The sequence below is a fragment of the Ornithodoros turicata genome, chromosome 3 (genome assembly GCF_037126465.1).
Source record: "Ornithodoros turicata isolate Travis chromosome 3, ASM3712646v1, whole genome shotgun sequence".
NCBI lineage: Eukaryota > Metazoa > Arthropoda > Arachnida > Ixodida > Argasidae > Ornithodoros > Ornithodoros turicata.
Window position 1 is genome coordinate 72,135,892 of NC_088203.1, and position 21,131 is coordinate 72,157,022.

At 46.0% G+C, this 21,131-nt stretch overlaps 1 protein-coding gene and 2 long non-coding RNA genes across 11 annotated transcripts in view; 2 read left to right on the plus strand and 1 right to left on the minus strand.

Annotated features, from left to right (window-relative positions):
* The window catches only part of LOC135388602 (uncharacterized), a 100,230-nt gene that overhangs the window by 55,843 nt on the left and 23,256 nt on the right, over positions 1-21,131 (minus strand). For 7 of the 9 annotated variants that reach the window (XM_064618233.1, XM_064618239.1, XM_064618236.1 and 4 more), the window contains 6 exons: positions 16,582-16,787; positions 15,617-15,737; positions 5,297-5,372; positions 5,126-5,215; positions 1,988-2,049; positions 1,862-1,928 (listed from right to left, as the gene is read on the minus strand). In XM_064618233.1, the coding sequence (XP_064474303.1) occupies positions 1,862-1,928; positions 1,988-2,049; positions 5,126-5,215; positions 5,297-5,372; positions 15,617-15,737; positions 16,582-16,787 (622 nt within the window). The remainder of the gene's footprint in view (positions 1-1,861; positions 1,929-1,987; positions 2,050-5,125; positions 5,216-5,296; positions 5,373-15,616; positions 15,738-16,581; positions 16,788-21,131) is intronic. The other 2 variants (XM_064618234.1, XM_064618238.1) reach the window with 2 other exon arrangements.
* On the plus strand, positions 10,040-10,884 carry LOC135387304 (uncharacterized). The gene is made up of 2 exons (XR_010421029.1): positions 10,040-10,282; positions 10,372-10,884. It is a non-coding gene; the product is annotated as an uncharacterized LOC135387304 (long non-coding RNA).
* LOC135388604 (uncharacterized) lies at positions 12,269-20,037 on the plus strand. The gene is made up of 5 exons (XR_010421477.1): positions 12,269-14,943; positions 16,678-16,835; positions 17,751-17,870; positions 18,322-18,736; positions 18,858-20,037. It is a non-coding gene; the product is annotated as an uncharacterized LOC135388604 (long non-coding RNA).

Here is a 21,131-nt window from a genome sequence, read left to right on the forward strand (position 1 = left end):
CGTTTCACTCCAGCACAAACACGGAACCAATAGACCTCTACCCGAGAAACGTCCTCACGACGTTGGTAGACAGACCCAAACCGAAACAAATCGGAAGGAGGGAGCTGGGTTCCACGAACGGGCACTTGTTCGCTGCCTCCTATTGAAAGGAAAGTAGGACCGAAGGTCGCGTCCCCTTCAGGGACCATCGTAATCCCGTCAAGACCGTGGCTTTCGGGGGCGACCTTGTTCGCCCCTATAGCTTCCAGCGTAGTTCAACTCTACCAAATTGGCGGCGCATTCGAACACTATGACGTCATTTGTTTACAAACAGGGAGAGGTCTATTGAAACAAGTCACAGAACACTGAGGGGTTCCCAGGAAACCAAAAACTTGCAGGATGGCACACATTGGACACAGGCAGATCTCCAGATATGTCCAGATTATCCAGATATATCCAGAGGACATGCATAAACACATGTCCTCTGGATGTAGCTGCTGGAATTTTTCTGGACATTTGTCACTTCGAGTGAACGTGTTTGTGAGGCTACAGCGTCTAAGCTACGTACACTATCTGTTCCTACCGGATTAACATACGACAATGGTCGGATGGATCTGCTTCGTATAAATATCCCTTAACGTTCGTAGGTCGTGAACACACTGGCCTTGGTGATCAACTGGTCAACATTGGTCGAGTTGCCTGCATCAAAAAACGTGTTTGTGCCCCTTTGCCAAGAAAAAAAGACATTACTTTTGGGTTGTAGAAGATCGACTTGACACAGGAGGCCCGTTCGGACCCCCATCCACCGATGCTGCTGGGTAGTTATGTCATCAATAGCTTGAAAATTTGGAACTGTGCTTTCAAATAGACGAGGTCCACTGTAGGGAACAAGTCTGATACATTCCGTAAGTGGACAGTCCACAAAATGTTTATTTACTTACTTTGTTTCTTGGAGGGGGTCTGGGAAAGACCCTGACATGTTGCGAGTGTCCAATTAACTAAACGGGTTATTTTGGTGGAAAACATCCTTATACGCATGGCCAGAGGACGATGACTTGAGATGGAAGTGGCCGCCGCATACCCACCTATGATGCTGCGTAGCTGTTTCGAAACCCGCGTTCATAGCACGTTTCATTTCGAAACTGAAATCTCACACCGAAAAACATCCACGATGGCTGTTTCCTTTTCATGATGTCGTGCTGAAACAGTCTCGTGTTATTCCAATTTAAAGTTATATTATGTGGGAACCATCTAGGAACTTGTGGTTCCTGTCCTTATTCAAAGTGTGTCCTTCCTTATTCAAAATCGGCATGAGCATTTCCTGCGCAGCCAGAAGCTGGAAGTACCAGACGGCCGACAATTTCAGATATGTCGATCCGACGTACGCGTTACACATTTCGTGGTAATATGTCCAACATGCATACGCAGTCCGTTTTATAAACAAAACACACAACTGCAATTCTCGGAACATAGGTTGAAGCAGAAGCTCCTTCACTAAACCGTCTTGTCAGCGAATTTAATTCCCAAACCGAAATCGTACACGAAAGCTCCGTCAACATAGCTGCTTGGTGAAGTGCTGCGCCCCCTCAGAAACGTATTCCCAGAAATTCACCTTCAAAAGCTTCACTAAACTACTGTCCTGGTATAAAGATATCAGATGCCCCCAATATCCGACGTACCCGATTCTGGTTTGGCTCAAATACGTGGGCCCGACGTATCCCTGTGCGAGCGGATCCGGGTATGTCGGTGCGACGTACCTCTAGACACATTCCCTAAATCTAGACCTCCCTAAAACATTTACGTCTTTAGTCTTTTCTGAACTCCAAGTACGTTACACAAGATCTGATGTGCCGTTTGCAAAAGACAACTTAAAACTTCTTACTTCTGCTAAAGTAGTTGATCATTCTGGAATAAACGCTCTCAAAGGTGTCGAAAATGGGTTGTATTTCCTGAGAAAGATACAGAACAACTCTGTTGATGTTATCCACGACAACTATTACGCTCTCACCCCTGTAAGGTTGTTGATATTGTCGACGAGTCCCGGTGGAGGAGGTGTCAGCTGCGAGGACCCTGAAATGTATTGTTTATTTTTCTGATCCATTTGGAAAACAGGTCAAGAAACGACATTAGAGCTATCTGATGTAAACATCACGATAGCTGATGCAATGCTAAAAAGCCTGATGTGCCACCCGATGTCATCTGAACACAATGACGTAACACCAGATGTCCTCCGAGCATGCTGGTGTCAAATCGGAAGAGCATGCCTGATGGCAACACCGGGGCAGTCTGATGTTAAGATCAAGGTTCTTGATGGGAAAGCATGATGTCCCCTCTGGTATTGTCTGACCACCGTGATGTTGACAAGAAAAGCGATTTGTTACACGTATACCTGGCACACGTACAATGTGCCTAACCATAAGACAGATCGTCAAAGCGGACATGGCTTAGGCTGGACTGCCTCGCCCGCGTTGGAAATAGTTCGCGTGCTTCCAATTTTTCTAGAATAATTACTCAAAGGTAGAAGTGCTGCGATAGATTGGTATTGGCCTCCCCATTTGTTCCCACCCCAAAGCTGTTGTTTATGCAATATGTGTAACATTGTACATCACGTAAGCGGGAAGAGCATCTCCACACCTCCAGAAGATTATTCATCCTGTTTTGGAACGTCGAAGCGTGGCGATCTTGGTCGCGCATCAGAAGCTATCCTCCCTACGCCTGCAGGGTTGTAGTCCTTTTTGAGGTATCTAAGTGATGTGTCATATATATATTCGTGCGTGCCCGGTATTACCTTTGTCTATACACCTTTTTCAAGCCAGCCCCACACCCGCGTGTTCTTATTGGTATGGCCGGTAAACAGTTTCCAACGAGCTCCCCGGCAAGACGGCGCTGTGCTTTCGATATAATCCACTTGACGTACTGTCCACTTGACATATTGTCGACTAGGCGTCCACTCGAAACACTGATAGCAACTGGGTCTTGTGCAAATGGGAGTTTGTTTTTCCTTTGCAGATTTTCATTACAAAAGGTATGAGAGCAGTATAGATGCCATTTTTGCGGTTGAGTTATACACCTGAGCGGACATGCTCACAAAGATTATATTCAACTACAAAATGACTAATTGATAGACTCTCTGGGGGATTTCGGGCAAGAGCGAGGTAGCGTAATGGGCCGACAATGCTCGTTGAAAGCCTGAGACGCGCATGTGTGTTGAAATGTCCATCAATCAATGTCCGTCCTTGAGGATCTGGAGCGTATTCTTCTTCATTGCCCTCACTACCAACCTTCCCGAACCACACACTCCGAGTCTCTTCGTCAGCTGGACTCTCGCCCTTTCTCCCTATCGAAATTGCTTGGTCCCTGGCCCAATCCAGCCCAGCAACGCTCTGCGTTCAAAGCTCTTCTGACATTTCTGGACGCCATCGGACTTCGATCGTTATTGTGAAGGGGCTCGTTATTTTATTCCCCCCATTCCAACCAGCAATGAGGTAGAGTATCGCCTGTGGCGATGAAACTCCCCACTCTCCAACGTAAAAAAAAAGTTGTTGCTGTTGTTTCCATCGCCGAATTTTGCTATGCAAATGAGCCGCAACTAGGGTTGTCCCGAAACCTGAAATTCCGGAATCCCGGCCAATCTTTTGACGTCCCGAAGTCACGGGATTTTTTGTCCTCCGCGGTTCCACAACGAGCGGCGGAAACATTTGATGTGTGAAACAAACTGTCGACCCGTCTGCTATCACACGCACAAATAACATATAACACGCGGACGCTGTTCTCAAGGCGAAAAAGCAATCTAGAGGGCGACGGTAAAACAACAAAGCAAGAAGAAAGGTGACTTGTAATCCTTCCCGCTGACATGGTAGATCAGTCGCGTAATGTAACATGTAACCGTCTGCCGACGTAGTACCAGGAGCCTCCGCAGTGAACGCTAGGTTATCAATTAGATCCTCTTGTGCTCCATCTATCGGGCGAAATTGACGAAACGCGGCGGATGTTGCACCCCGTTCATGTTAAAACAAGAATCAACGCCCTGACTATTTACTCTTTAAGGGCTCCTTCGACCGTTGCGCTACCATAGAGCTGAGCATTTAAGCGTCTGTTTCTTCGTATTGTTTTTTTTTTCAGCTCTAGAGCCATGAATTCTTACTGACTACCCGAACCTGCAGTCTTACTTTAATTTCACATCACAACATAATGTTCTGTCACATCAGGACATCGAGGTCCCAAATTGCAGCATGATGTTTACACTAGGCTTGATTGACGTCATTTTTTGAACGGGAAGCAAGGGTCGTTGGAATTATACACAGTAAAACTTTTTACACCCTTAAGGGTGTTTTTTTAGCTTTCCCATGGCGAACACCTTTAAGGGTGTTCCTGAACACCCTTCGAAAGGGTGTTCATGTGGACACCCTTTCAAAAAGGGTGTTATTTCTTTCAGTATGAAATAATAATAATAGCCTAGTGCGTTATGCTGCATTTCGACCACCTGATGTTCTCCGACATGCATAGCCCACATCAGACACCGATGCTGGAAGAAATTTTACCTCGTGTCATACCCGGATCGAACCAGCGACCCTGAGAACGGCAAGCCAACACGTTACCGACTGAGCTACTGACGCTCGTGCGGGCGGACCTGATTATAGGATACTCATTCTACGGGTGAATTAGTACGAAATTTGCATGGAACAAGCATATAAGACTGTCAGCGCAGGTAAACTGGCATCGATAACGGAACCCTGATTTTTGGGGGACGCATCACGACACCGAACCCTCAGAGTCCACATATACTACATGACAGCACCCTTAGCTATGAATATGTTCAAAAGCCTCAATCCTTTCCCTCCTATTTTGTTTTTCCTTTTTTGAGAACAAACTTATATTTCCCCCCTCAATCCCATTCCCGGTATCGAAATGCGGGTTGCAACAAACATGGGAATTCGGACATCCGTAGACAGTAACACAGTCATAAGGTGTTTTTAGGGTGTTACAAGGGTGTGTTTCTTATGTACACCCATTTTACACCCATGAAACACCCTTGTAGCTTGACAAGGGTGTAGCGAAGGGTGTAACTGAAAAAAGTAGGGTGTTATCCGCAAATTACACCCCTTTTACACCCTAAAGGGTGCAAAAAGATTTACTGTGTACGTACAGCCCTTCAGATCACCCATCATGGCAGGCGACGGAAGGTGACAAGCCTTGAGAACCTCAGTGGCTTCTGTTTTTATTGAGGTACGGTAACCTGTATGCAAAGCTTCCTGTCAGGCACAGGTTGAAGAAAATGTGCAGCTGCAGAAGGTTTCACTGCGCTCTTAATACTTACGCTGTTCGATGGTGTATATTTCTTGTCTTAGGTTGTCTTTCATCTGAGTCAGTTCGCTAGTGACGTCCACCATATCCTGCGCGACAAATGCCGGATTAAGGTCGAAATAGTGACGAAAAGTGACGGTGAAATTGTGATAAGTATGTTTTGAGAACGTTTCAACAGGTTCGTAAATGTCATTCTTCCCACAGATTCGTTTTAACCGGCTTGTTCGTGTCTGTCTATGGTAGATTCAGATTAACGTTGCAGTGCACGAGGAAATTAAACATACTAGAATGACAAACAACAGAAGCTCGACAACGCTCAGTTGCATACTTCAAGTTAATGATGGTAGTTGAAGGAAAAGCACCAACACTGGGGTTCCAATCAGAGGCTGTGTGTTCGAATTCCCAACTGCTCGTGCTGCTGTCATCACTCAGTTGAAGATGAAGACGTAGCTGGCGGACAGAGGTTGGCAGAGGAAACACTTTGATCGCCCGAACTTTTTGTGGAAGGGGGAAAATGGGGGGAAAAGGGGGGTGCAGATCTGATGCCCGATGAACGCCAACGAAAGCTTGCCGAACTCGCACTCCTGAGCGTTGACGATGCCGTGCTGTTGCAATTGTGGGAAAACCTGGCGGAGGTGATTCGCGTGCTGCTCCTCAGTTCACTGGCCACGAGAATATCGTTCAGGTGTGCAAAAGCAAACGCCAAACCGCGCAAGACAGAGTCGACGAATATTTGGAACAGTGATTTATCCAGACCCCCCTTACACACGCCTAACACCCTCCCAGCAACACCACCCGCACTTGAGAGTTTAGCTTGAGACACATGTCGGTAATGATATGTTAAGCTGTAATGACGTAACCATAATAATTACCCCTCCCAATTTTCCCGATATCCCTCTGTGCTTGCGATTCTGAATATACCACTGCAACGTCTGCGCGCAACGTCTTGGAACGTCTGCGCAGCATTCTTCAAGCCGAAATGCATCCTCAGAAATTCATACAGCCCGAAAGGCGTCGTGATGGCAGTCTTTGGAACGCCCTCGGCAGCCATCGGAATTTGGTGGTAATCTTTCACCAGGTCTATTTTACTGAATAGACGAGCACCAGCCAAATTCACGGTGAAATCGTGAATATTGGATAACGGATATCGATATGGCTTGATTACCACATTCAGTGCCCTGTAGTCCCCACAAGGTCTCCAATCACCCGTTTTCTTAGGGAGCATGTGTAAAGGCGAGGCCCAGTCACTTTGAGACGGTCTCGCAATACCAATGTCAATCATGTGTTGGAACTCAGCTTGAGCGATCTTGATTTTATCGGCCGTAAGCCGACGGGGTCGAAAGTGTGCGGGGGGACCAGCTGTTTGAATATGGTGAACCACATCGTGGCGTACGGGCTGGGTCCAACCCGGAGACTTTGTCAAAGACGGAAATTCGCTGAGGACAGCAGCAAAAGGCGACTGGAGCGACGAGATGGCTACGGTTGGAGGAGGCTGACGGAGAATGGAGGGCTGTCCAGGAGTACGCAAGTTGTCTTCGAGTCCGCGATGGCTTTGCGACGACCGAGATCGACGGCCAAACCAAAGTGGTGCAGAAAATCCGCGCCGAGTATGTTGTGCTCAATTGCAGCAGTTTTGAACTCCCACAGAAAGGAGCGCCGAAGACCAAGAGATAACGTCACCGAACGTTCACCGTAAACAGGGATGCCGGTGCCATTCGGCGTCGGGATGTTCTATCGGAGACGTAGAGAAGGCGGCTGCCGCTGCTGAGGGTTGATGGGAAATGCGTACGACGCCGTTAGCATCCCCCGGGGCGGTTTCCCGGCTTGGCGCAAGGTGATTCACATCTTCGAGCTCTTGCGCAGAACTGCCAGTGGAACCAATACAATTCCGTCGGATTCTGTTCAGACGCTGGCGGGGAACGACGGGTTCCGCGGGGAATCTTGACTGACGTCGGCGACGCGTGACGCTGCGGTACCGGCGTTGGGCTGCACACGTGGCAAAACGGGCGCCAGCAGGGGCGTTTTGTTCAGCACGTCGTCCTCCAGCTCTTCAAGAGCGGTACAACGGCCGCTTTCGTGGTCTTCCGCTGGTGCAGAGGGAAGTGGGCATGGGGCACGACCGGCGGACGGCGTGTCAGTTTCGGAAAGCTGGACGGTTGAGATAGCCGGAACTGTAACCTCCAAGATCGGCATGTTCCGCAAGTTGGGCAATGGGAAGGGCGGAGGGCTGTTGCGAGTAGCATCTGCACAGCTAGTGGGGGTCGCTCTACGAGGAGCTACTTGAGCAAGGGTTCATCGAAGCTAGCGGCACGCTCGCCGAGAAAGTGCTGCATGTGACGCAAGAATTGCGACGGCTGCCGATCCCCAAGGTCCTCTGCGGACAACAGTTGCTGGAGACGCTTGCGTTCTGAGGCGGTATTTCCTTCAGCGTATCGTACGGCATAGCAGTGGCTGTCCACAGAGGATGTCAGCGACTCCTGTTACAATGTCTGGGGGTAGCACCGAGACAAGATGAGAGTACCTCCTAGCTTGCGAAACGATACCTGCCAGATGGAATTGGCATTCTACTTGTGAAAACCAAACGTTGGGGTTGGCGTTTCAGAAGCGTCCAACGCTGGGGCGAGAGGCAGGGTCGTTGCGGTCTCCCGTACCGTTGTCGGTCCTTGTCGGAGGCGCAGCTGGTCCTATTGTACGGGTCACCAGTGTGGGAAGCTATCCCAGCTAAAGGTAAGAGAGACAGGTCCGACCAGCAAGCTCAATAACGAAGGAATGATTTATTCGGCATACTCTCGCGCCCAGGCGCCCCTAGTAGCACAAAAAGTCTAGAAAACGTTTTATTTTGGTTAAACTGGGATAGAAGACGTAATTAACAGTACGTTTATAAGACGTGCTGATATAACGTTTAAAAAACAGCTTAGTAATACCACTATAAGAGCTATCCTAACTTACGACGTTTCTAAAACCCTTTCGTGTCGCATCTAAAAGACATATTTTGACACCGGTTTTAAAGACGAAAATTTCAAGCTCAAATTCAACGGAATATTCAAATTTCACACATTTTTTTTCTCTCATGTGTTCGCTTGACGCTGTCTTGTTTGAAGATTGTTGGTAGCAGTTGTTGAAAGATCCAACATTTGTCGAACTCTAAGAAATGTGAAGCCTAGGCAGGTATACTGGATTCTTCGACATATCATTTGAAGGAATCTTCTTGAGCCCCGTTGAACACGTTAATTCGAACCACGGACAGGCGACGAAAGATGAAAGTTTTTCGTCTTTTGTTATGATTTCTATGTCGTGTACCATTTCCGATCGCACCCTATCCAAGGTGCCACCGCTATCATAGCTGACGGCCGCAGCTTTCTTTCGCCGTATATAGTGGGATCCAACATGTTGCATTACCGCCACTACAATAATTGAGAAGTCAATTGCTAATAGAACGGGCGTAATGTTGACCAACGGTACATCATCACTCTCAAATTAAGAAGGATTAGGAACATACACTACACGTTCGTGTTGAGGATGAACTAATTCTAACCAATTCAAACAAATGAAATTCCAGGACACGAACCATATCGAAAATATTGCAAGTGAAATTTGAATGAAATTTGAAATTAGAATTTATTCCGAACAACTCGACTGAGGTGAGGAGGTGAACGGACCGTCGGCCGCGATATCGCCAAGAGGGCGCGTCGTAATACGTTTCCGTGCCGCACACCATGGCTCGTGCGAGTTGAAAATAGTTCGCGTTATTTCAAATGTTTGTGAACATATTATCCTCAAAAGTACATGTTCTATGGTACCTTGGTATTACACCTCTTATTGTAAGCTATTTTTAATGCGTTCCGTACAAGATTCAGCGGATGTATGTGGACGCGTTCCCCAGAAGCGCCGGGACCACCAGCAGCCAGTGTTGCCAAGTTGGAGGATTTCCCTCCAAATCTGGAGGGTTTGTGCCCGAGCCTGGCGGGAAGAATTTCGATTTGGAGGGAGGAGGGAAATCTGGAGGTTTCGGTTTCACTTCCGACGAATTTCAACTTTCGTCGTGTACCCATAAAAGTTTTGCTAATACGACCCCAAAACAGGATCAACGAATGTCAGATGACAAACTGCAGAAGTTTCAGAACGCCTTATGTTTTAGAAAGTAGCGTGTTGCACAACTTACGCGGCTTACTCGAGGTTTTCTTCGTGCTTCGTGTGCTGGCGTCTGCTCCGGCCAAGAGTCCGCTCCTCTCCGTGACGGCGGACGCGTGTTAGTTTTTGCATGCTCTGTGAAGCTCCTTGGATTTTTCGCGAGTCTGTTTGCTTCTGGGGCACAGTATCCCTCCTCACAATAATGGGGAAGCCTTCCAATCCAGAGAAGAAGTCACCATACCGACAGAAGTTCTCGAAGGAGTGACTTAAACTTCATGAATTCAAAGACTGGCATGGAGAGGTACCCCAAAGCATAGCATTGCAAAGCAGTGCATTCTGCCAGACTTCTAGACTCGGTCCCCACTCTTTATTTTTATTTTCTCACTACTCTCACCTCAACTCGAGTCGGGGCGTTGCTCGGTAAAGGACATGCCTGCGTATACAAAACCTGTGATATCTTGTTCCGCGCAAGTGAATATATCAGTATATCATCAATATCTAATTGTTTCACTGAAAATACACGATATTTTTAGAAACGGAGGTTTTTGTCCAGATTCTAGAGGGTTTTGGGGTTGACTTGGAGGGAGCGCCGAAAAAATGTTGGCAACACTGCCAGCAGCAACGGTCAACGGATTAATCAGTCTCTCACGAAATGTTGGAGCGTAAGGTTGTACGCGGTCGCTCGCAAGCAGTCGGCGTCATTCATGCTTGATTTCGAGGATTCTATCCGTGTCTAAGGTGAGTAGCCGATTTGTCAAGCATACCCGTTTTTCAACGCCGCTTTGCAATGTTTTTACCCGAGCTCGCAGGCACTAATTGATGGGAGGATCGTGCAGTCAGTGTGTTGCCACGCGCGCTGTGTGCAACGGTATGTAATATATTTTGATGATCACTTACGTTGACATGCTGCTGTTCCAGCACCTTTTGCATTATGTTTCGAAATGTTATTACTTGAAGGTTTCCCTCGTACGACGCGGCTGGCATAGGGGCGTCGGCATTTGTCAGCAGGTGGTCAAAACGGAATCTCAACAAAGCTGAATGGCCTTCATTTTCAAGCAAGAAAAGCAAGCTGGACCGGCATTACAAATCTCCTACGAAACACAGAAGAGGGTCATGTCATATATATATATATATTTCGTCGGCAGTGTTTGGACACGTGGATACATCTCTATGAAGTTGCTTATTGTGGATTTACGTTGTGCGTTAACGATGGACAGAATGCTTTCACAACATGTAAGTGCTTATTAAGGTTTTTGTTGTGGTGTTCTGTGGTGGTGTTCTGTAAGGTTTTTGTTGTGTAATTCATTTGTGGGTTTACTATATGTCTTGCTAGCGATTTTCAACCGCTTGGTATTCGCTCTTATAAAAAAAACATCAGAAATAACTTTCGCCATTGTATCTGCCACTTGCAATATTTTCACATCTTCTGTACTTTTATGTGTAAGAATAAATGTTCACGCAGGAACTGTATTTTGTGTAATTCATTTTTACAGCAAAAACATGCTTTCTGATGCAACAGAATAGTCACTTCACATTCAAAAAGTGCGTCGGCAATGAGTTTTTCAATGTGACTTTAATGGGAAAATCATTGCTGCTCTAAACTTGGCCAATGGGAAACTAGGCTGGCCTCCAATGGGTGCCACCGAGCGCGGTTCCACTTCGTTCACATTGATATTTACATTGATTTCTCATTGAAACACACTAAATTCTTGTTGCTTTCAATATGGTATTTGTCCAAACTTGTCGATTCGGAATGAGAAATTTTGGTCACTTTCAGTGAGAATTGTGAATCCACTTAAACCGAATGAGCCTTCTGGTCTATTTTGAATTGGACTATTTCCAGCAGGGCTGTGTTGCAATCATATAGCATGCTTCTGCTTGCTCTCCTAATTGCGTCTGACATTTCAGCAGTATTGTAAATAAACAAGGAGGCGTTAGTCATGGGTTCTGGGGTAATTTCTATTTCATTTACAGATTGGTACAGATTGGTGGCTCATGGTAGGACCCAAAAGCGACAAGCCAGACCCAGAAATTCATGGGTCAACAGCAAGATGCAGACATTATAAAGTGTCTGATCTGCAATAGTATTCAGTGGGTGAAAGCACGTAACTCACTGAGTATTGTTCAGAATGGATACTCCATCCCTGTATGCACTGCCTCTTAGGACAGTAGCATGCATCAAGAATGCATGCTACTGTCCTCAGAGGGAACAGAAAGGGCACTATATTTAATCATTCTTCGGAACGTTTATTAAACGTTTTACATGCACCTTGACAAGATGTCTTGGATACCTCGCATAGCCGTCTTCAAGACGTCTGCAATGACGTCTTTGAGAGAAAAACGAGCGTCACGTTATCCCACGTTACAAAACGTTACGTAGACCAAAAACGAAACGTTTTCTAGACAAAAAACTAGTTTTTTGTCCACCATTTTTCGACGTTTTCGAAACGTTTTGTGCTACTAGGGGCGCTGCGTGGGTGGCGCCACTTGACCGGCTTCGCGTCAACAGTCACCACATACCATGGAGGAAGGAAACATAAGGAGCAGGGCCCTCCGGCAGTTTTCCATCGGAACGAGCTTAGCCGGCTTCGCATTGCATTCTGGGATGCTCCTGTCTACCACGTGACCGCTCACGTGACCCTCCAGACAGCACGGCGCCACCGGAGCAGACGACGCAAGCTGTAGTTGTGCAGCAGTTCAGATGGCAGTATTACCGTGGTGTTACGTTGAACGCGTGCTTGCACTTTATTTCTGCGTGTTCGAATGTTTACTCTTCTTTAGAAGACCATTCACAGTGTGCAGAACGCAAAAGGAGTACGCGGGACCGGAAACATTACGTGTGGCAACGGTGAATTCCAACGTATGTACGTTTCTTGATTAAGTGGTAAAGAATGCCTTGCTCAGAACACTATTAATCAGATTTGCACAACAACAGGGGATATGAAATGAATCTGCGGCACAGTGTGAGGTCCCAAACGAACAATTTAAGATGACTCCAACACACACAGGCGACTAAAACAAGCGTGAGCGTGTATTTACTAGCAAAACGTGTCCCAGTGACAGAGCTGCCTTCAGTTCAACGAGAGCCGCAGCCGGGACAGGAACACATTACCATACGTCGTTTCTTCGATGGTGCTCACATTCTTTTTGACAATAAATTACTTTCGGAAAGCGAAATCACACGGAGAGCAAAGCGAGAAAGATAGCCTTGCGAAACCGAAACTTTAGAGGGGATCACGTGGTGGACAGGACGTAATGGCGATTTTGACTCGAGCGACCGCTAGAGCGTGGCTACGCTAGTCTGGATCGGAGAGCCGCTCCTTGTGTTTCCTTCCTCCAACCCCAGAGGTAAGGTGCTACCCGAAAGTCGAGACGGAGTCGTCGCGTTCCCCCATGACTGCTTCCCGAGACTCGTTCGAGGCGAGCGAATCCTCCGCTGAACTGGCAGAGCCGACGTTGCATTTAGTACTGCTCCGCGAGGCAGTCATTCGATGCGAACTAACAAAACTAAGAGTTCACAGCGAGCGGTCTGAAGCATCTCGATCAGGCAGCACGAGGACAACGGCGTCCGCAGCCCTTTCCTTGGCGGAGCCGACGCTATCCTTCAGAACTGCTCTACGAGAGAGAGAGAGACTCATTCGGAGCGAGCGATACCGTCAAAGCGAATGGTTTGGAGCGTCTCATTCACTGAACGAGAGAGCGATGTCGCAAGCAGGTCATTCAGTCGGTTATTCCATTCAATTCGTCGTTCTCCTCGCTTCTTCTCGGCAGGGCTGGCACATCCGCGCATGCGCTCAGGGCGATCAACGCTCCGCTGCTAAAGCTAAAGTTCGCGGCGGACAACATAGGTGGCAACGCCGTCGCGAGCAGCGCTCTCAAACAGCATGACGGCGAATTGCAGAAATTGTGCAACAAGCGATGAATATAGAGAGACGAAGGGTGTCACTGAACTGAACTGGTCAACGAATGTTTTTGTCATTGGTGAATGAGTTGACTTAGTTCACACGACTGAGTCGTTAAGACTGAACGAATCATTCACGACTGACACATCACTAGGCCCCATAGTTAGAGATAATTCACACAACACTCTGCACACGACCGATGAAACTGCAACATTGTAGATATTATGTATAACCAGTCGGCAAATCAGGAGCCTCGATGTTTGGATGGCCTTTCGACCGGTCCTGGCTACCATCGACTTCTATTGGATTTCACGCCTGCCGCTGTTATTCGGTAAAGCGACTGTTTGCTAAAAGAAACATTTATTTGACACAAAGCATTGATTCAGAGACCTGGTAGGTGGGTGCCCTGAGCGTACAAAGCCCACTGTGTTGCAGACACACTGGAACGAAGTTCAAACGTGAGGCAGAACGAACACACCGTTCAATTCCTAATACCGAGCCAGTCTCATGAGTGCGTACTATTTCATGATGAGCATGTTTTCTTCGCTGCTTGTAGTATATCATACATAACGGCGAAGCGGAAAGCGCTTGTGTGGCACGTAATCTTGTCTTTGTTGTCAGTTCTCGAAATTCGACGGCACCCGAACCTATTCTTCACGATCCAACTCATGAAGCATTCCAGTTTCGAAGTTGATACACTGTTCGTCGGATAATACTGGTGTCTAGAAGCAGCACAACATACGTAAAATCGCACTGACGCATGGATAAACCGGCGGACGTATTTCTACAAACTATTCTGTCGATTGACACCACCAAAACACGGAACACAGGAGGACGCCATGCCGGCCGTGCCCTGCTATTTCGAAACTATGCTGAAATGGCCGAGAGGCTGCATGCACATACGCACGTACAAAATGCGATTTCATAACATTGTTGACCAATCGGAGCGCGTACACAGTCTCGACCAATGGGCATGCAACGAGGTGTATGGGCACAGTGGCACATATTCTACAGCCACATCCGCGGGTACCTCAGGAGGGCTGGTTTCTCGTCGTCGCATGTAGTTCGCATAATTTCGAGCGTTCCGCACTAACCGTCTAACATTCCGTCTCTCCCGTTCCGTCTAACATTGCAACTGTCCGTAAGTGGAAGCGCTTCTTCCAGCTGCCAGCAGACCTGTCAGTCTCGTTTGAAATGTTAAAGAGTGAAGACGCAGTCCTGGATCTGAAGCCGAATTGCTCTTCGCCTTCAGGATTTTTGCAGTTTCAGGTATGTAATTAATATAACAGCGAAGTAATATGTTCGACTGCGTCATGCATTCTCATTGTCCATTTTACTCTATTTGCAGGCAATCTGAACAACGACAGGGAGATAGAACGACTGGATAAATCTGGTTAGCGACTGTATGCTTTGTGCAGACAGTATGTCATGTGTCTCGACACTACTCTACATGGATATGCCGCCATCGTGTTTTATGAAATGATATTTCTTGCACGCAAGCCACACGCAAGAGAGATGCAAGCATCGCCTTCAGTGTGGTGGGGACTCATTACTCATGGACGTCATGACAAGGTCTGGAAGTGCTTTCGCGGAAGCAGGACAAGTTGGAGCGGAAATGAGGTCCTAGGTGTGTACTGATGTTAGCATCAGCCATGACAGCTCTGATGTTAACACCAGCATCAGAGCTTGATGTTGTCAGCTGATGTTAGCATCAAGACAGTGTCCCAAATCACATCAGACCTGATGTCGCTTTTTTCAATAGGGTACCGCTGTTTATAATCGCAATATGATTCATTTCACTTATAATAATCTGAGTACGCAAAGTATATTCCGGACACTGACATTAGGTTCCATTTCTGATTTCTGCAGCCGGTCTGGGTACTAGGGCACTGCCCCCGGTTTTCATAGCTTTTTGACCTGCTTCTTGCTCTGGATTCTCCGTTAGCGTGATCGAAGACCGATCTCCTAGTCCAGGTCCGCTATCGCCCATTTGTACAGCAAGCTATTTACATTTAGCTTTTTTGCCCGCGCCGCATGCTAGCCTTTGTTCGACGAGCCGAGGGGCCTTTATTGTCTGTCTAATGAAGACACTCTGAGCTCACTGGCTGCTGCGTAGGCTGGCTCAAAAAGCGGCGCAACGCAAACGCTGTTTCTTCAGGACAAAGCGATTTCTGTCAAACGCCCCTTTACCGTACTTCCGCATTCCTAGAGTCATTCATACAGATTGATATACCCGCTACCACATCGCACTCCAATCGAAGAAATATGCTCGAGAATTAGAGAACATAAAGTAGGTTTACCGCTATTGTATCGACCAGGTAGCGCTCCACCATCTTGATTCCGTTGCGCAGGAAAGTACGACTTTTCACGGAATAGAACGTGAGGTAATCCACGCTGCCCCACATGCAGATCAGACATGCCCTATCAAAAGGAGACCATGAATTGAAGCCGAGAAGTTTTGTGATACGATACAGAAGGATGAATAAAAAACGATGGAGTGGACCCTTTGGGGTCCTAGATATTGGCGCTAAAGGTGCTGTTATGGGGAAACGAAAATGTCATGACATCCACATACCAGAGGTACGCGCTAGAAAGTATGACTCTTGATCGCTGATGATGATGATAATAGTGGTGCTTACAACACATCATGGATTTCCGTACACATCCCGTACACTGTCCGTGTTTTTTACTCTTTTTTTTTTTGCTTGCAACACCCCCCACCCCCCTCTGAAATTGCGGAGGTTGCCCCATAGGCTCGACGTCCAATACCTATACCCCTTTTTAAACACCCGTAAATCATCATACCCCCTCCCCCGTGGAACCTCGGCATCGTCCCCAGAGGTCGATATCCGGAGATGTCACTGCGAGACGCTTGACTTCACTGCAAAGGGGTAACCAAAAGGAAGGTGTGATCGAATCGGGAATCTTTTAGGGGAATTAAAAGACACGGTGGTAACGGAAACACCAAGTGAGATATAATGTATTACTGTAATATGCTGTTAACGTTATGGCCATGGTGAATGTTGCACCTAAAACATGCAAGTGGACCTCAAATGGAACGAGGTTGACATCAAGTAACAGACATGCAGTGGTGTCATTTCGGTACCTTTCTTCAGTTATACATGTGAAGGATTCGCTTTCCTCAACATTTTCGGTGCGTACTTGAAAATGACTGACCTACCTTATTTTAGGGTTATGTAACCACGACTGTTCCCCAACAAAATCAAATATGTTATGAAATTGCAAATTATAGTAAAATACGCACACAGTGACTGACATGAGAACGAGCATGCATATTGTGAGCGTGCGCAGGACGAGGCTATATCTTGAAGTGATGTCTTGCACTTTGCGTCCCCCAAAGGCTCCGACCATACGAAGCAGGACGAAGAAGAAACCACCGAAGAGAGAACATGCCATTAGCGCGACGCTGATCACCACGAGAATGGCGACCACCAGCTGGTTCTCCATCATCTGAAATTATATTGTTTCAGACCATAAACAATGCTGCCAGCAATGGAGGTAGGCAATTAGGCTGTGTATAACCTCCCAGTCAACACAGACTGTTGGTGGAACGTAGAATATACGTTGTCTAATGTTGACTAATGTTGAACAATGTTGAATGTCGAATGATAACGCTGAACCAACGCTGTTTCAACTGTACCTGGTCAATGGCGGATTGTGAACGTAAAGAAAAACGTTGATTTTTCATGAGAGAATCAACCGTAGTTATACGCAGCAAATAGTTGCGTTGGTTCTACATTGTACCTTCAACATATTGTCAACCTTTATCACGAATGGAAACCCGTTGCTTCTTCAGTGCGCACCCAATTGTTTCGCACTGTATTTTATTTTTACGTTCCATTGTTCCGTTCGCGTGTAGAGTAAGGCCTGTATGACGTGGTATTTATATCACTCATGCTGCCATTACTAATAATATTTATTTATTTTATACCCTCATTGCATTACACTTTTTTACCCATATTTGTAAACGACTCATCACGAATCGCACGTATTCAGAAAACAAAGACAAAAAAAAGTTTACCTTTTCCACGCCATTATAATGATCGGTCACGGATATAACAAGAAATCAATTTCCCAACAAGCGCGAGCCGAGCGCAACTACGTCTGCCTCATCGCCATCAACATTCTCCAACCGCCTGGACGCCTTCCAAAGAACTGGACGAAGTCACAGTGGTGATTGTTGAATGCGAACTTAACTAAATTACCGCGGCTAGGACGTGCAGGCATCCAGGCGCCTGGGTGCCTGCGCTGTCCACCCGATACAAAGGGGTTGCCAATAGTATCATCATCATCTTTCAAATAGTCGAGGCTGGCGAGTGGCGAGGCGCGTCGTCGTGGCAGTTCGGTAGGATGGACATTTTGTCACAGGGAAAGGTCTTGGGAACTCAGCATCATGAGTATTTTGTACTGCAGTCTCTGGAGCATCGAGGCAGCACTGGCCAATGTGGTGCACAACTATGTTGAGCGTAGCAGCGAATGCCGTAGTGTGCGAGAGGCAGCGTTCCTTTGTTGTCCGCCCTAAAAGTTTCACAGGTGAGTTTTCCTTCTTCATTTTGCCTCATTTAAGATATGTGCGTTCTTGTTTTCTCAACGATCACATGTGGTAGAAGTGTGGTGCATAACAGTTTAGTATCCGAAGTAAACAGCTTTGTGTCGTTTTCTGTACCTGCAGAATCTGGTTGCGTACCACTGACAAATTTATGCGAACTGTGGGACTATGTGTGGTGTGCGTGTGTGAGATGTAGTTTGGTGTATCCGAATGTTTATTAAATACGTTCTGATAATACCCTACTTGGGTAAGGTTTAATGCTGTGTGTTTTATGGCTGCTGTAAATGCCTTCCCAGTGTCGACATCAGTTTGCAACGGAGCTTTACTCCATTGTTGAAGTCGCAACAGTACTTAACGCAGTTATTTCAAGTGTCACAAGATGCAAAATGCAGATATCTTTCTTCACATCTCTTCCATTCATGCACTATTTTATAGGTGCTCGTGATATCTTGAACTGGGAGTGGTGAAAGCAGCGATGGCTTATTCTATGAGCAGTCTCATAGTACAGATAAGATTGGCTGCAAAGGAAATGAGCTACCTTTCCACATCTGACTGCGCTGTTCTCCAAGGTTCCTTGTTTTTTGTATAACCGCAGCTGGTTGTTGAGTGAGCTAGTGTCGCTGTTTGTAGTTTTGTATGAACTAATAGCTTCTGTTACAGTAGTCAGAGAGCTTGAACTGCATGTGATTTCGTCACATCGCTAGACAGCGTCAAGCATGTGTAAAGGACCTGGTGTCTCTCTACAACAATGAAGAGCAGGGCATAAACAAGAAGACGAAGATATTGCTTGGACATGCCAGTGATTAGGCTGCTTCCGTATCACACCATCTGTACTCCGAAAAATGCTGCGGTTGGTGTCATGCACGTGTTCCCAGTGGTTGTAGAGTGTCTGTTTTTGACGTCTATTTATAGTAGTGTTTGAGCTGCTATCGCACTAAATGGAATGACCTATATTACTGGTTATCTTTCAGGGATGACCGTTGCGAAGAGGCGTATCGACCATCCATGTAATTATTGTTATTATTATGACCATTATCATTTTATTATATTATCTTTTTTGCACATGTTTCATTACTTGATTTAAGATTTTAATAAACAAGCACATAAACGGTCATTTCCCTCATTATCTTATTGAATATTCACTATTACACATTTGTACTATTGTATTTGGACCCAGTTAGGTTTGGGGATACCTGTGCTTTTGCCCCAGCAGAAGTGGAGTGGCATAGTAGGAAGAGGTAGCAATAGGCAACGTAGAATAAACAGTAATTCACAACATTTGGTGAACGCTCTATCAACGTAGAAAAAAACAGCAGTCAACGTAGAAATAGTGTTATAAAATTATAGATTTTACGTGTTTTTGACCGGACATTTTCTACGTAGAATCTACGCTGCACTCTATCGCTGTTCTACGATGGTGTTGTAGATTTACAATGTTATTTCAACGTTGATTCTACATTTCGTTGTTGACTGGGGGCCTGAAAGCTCCCAAGAAGAAGCTGTGCCACACATAATTCCCTTCCCTGCCACATTGGAGCTCTCTACATGCTCCAAACCGCCGTTACACGGAACGCTGTCCGCTACAGGAAATAGTGTACCGCCCTCCACCCTGGCAATTTCATGCTGCAGCTTCTCCACAAAGTGCTTTCGAGCATTGTGTACACCAACCACGTGTAATTCGTCACCGCTGTGGCTTAGAATGAACATCATTTGTGCTGAATTTTGCTCCGAGGGTATCTGTATTTTTTAATTTCTTGTTCTGTGTGTATTTTAGAGCCGGTTACGTCTGGTCTGATTTACAGATCAGAAGCTCTACAATCTTAGAATGTGTCTATGGGTAGCTCTTTTTTTTGCAACACAAAAAATAAGAATTCCATATTCAATTGCAAATTTCTGTCTCATCTTGCCCCACCTTACTTCACTTCTACAGAGATTACTTCTTGCGAAGAACCAAGGCGTAAACTCCGTAGCAAAAGTTATGTTACAGGGTGTGTATAGAATACAGCGCAATGAACAAGTGGCAAAAAAAAGAAAAAAGAAAAAGAAAATAGAAGTCGTTATATTTTACCTTCCCATATTAAAATTATGATTTCTCGCGCGCGCTTGTTCAATCTTACCTAAACTACTGCAGTTTGGTTCGGATCACCACGAATATGGAAAACTTACATGCAATATACTAAGTGCAGAAGAAAGGCGTAAGTGGTATTGCCAATCACTAGTATTCAGACGACGCTCTTTTTGAGCCCACTATGTCGTTGTTCCCATTTTTAACCTTTACGACTACCTACTTTTAGTAACATATTGTAACTCCATAAGAGGACATCACGTCGCTATCCTCCGCTTACACCTGCATTGACTGTTAGTATGCGACATGCCATAACTTGGAAGGTGCCGTTCTCCAGAACAAACTACGGTGATCAGGGATTATCGAATCGTAGTCCAGTTGTACTAAATTAGTCTCTAGTACACTGCAGCACCACTGTTACACAAATCCCCCAGTATATATGTTCAAGGTCCATGTAATTTTTGTTGCAATATATTTGTATTGCATTACTAGTATAGGTTACTATTTCGTTCCATGTTGTACTTGTTACTGCATCTTGGTTCATACATTGGTATTCAACATCCATACCCGTTTGTTTGTATAATTAGTATGTGAATATGTGAATTGTGTGAATATTGTTTTTTCTTGACTGCCCACTGCCATTGAGGGGCCTGGAATCTTTTAAAGCTGCATGGGGCAACTTCTTGCTCCCACATTGTATATGCAATGTAAAGAATAAACGAAGTGAAAGAGAAGTTTAAGAAAAACTGCACAAGAGCGACGAACAATTGCAAAACTATAGCCGTCCATAGCCGTTCCCCAGGTGTAGGCGTACAAACAGGTATAAATGTGTCTAGAGTAGCTTGGTGGGCTTGTTGGTACATGACTCGGAGAACAAGGAGCCTCTGTTTGTGTGTCTTCTTGTGTCGTTGTCCTTGTTTAGACTGCTCCTTGTTCTCCGAATAAATGTGTCTCCTTGTATTGGGGAACCTTTCGCAATCACTATTGCATATTATCATCCTTGAAAATTACAAGCACACATTTGTTCTGCTGAAGCTTCGGTGAATGGCTACCTCTAGCACAAGTCACATTTAACGAAGGCACATCAATTTCAGTCTGTGTACGGAAAGTCGGAGCTAAAATATACGATATACTGGAAACAGCATAATCATCATAACAAGAGTACCCCAAAGGAATCACG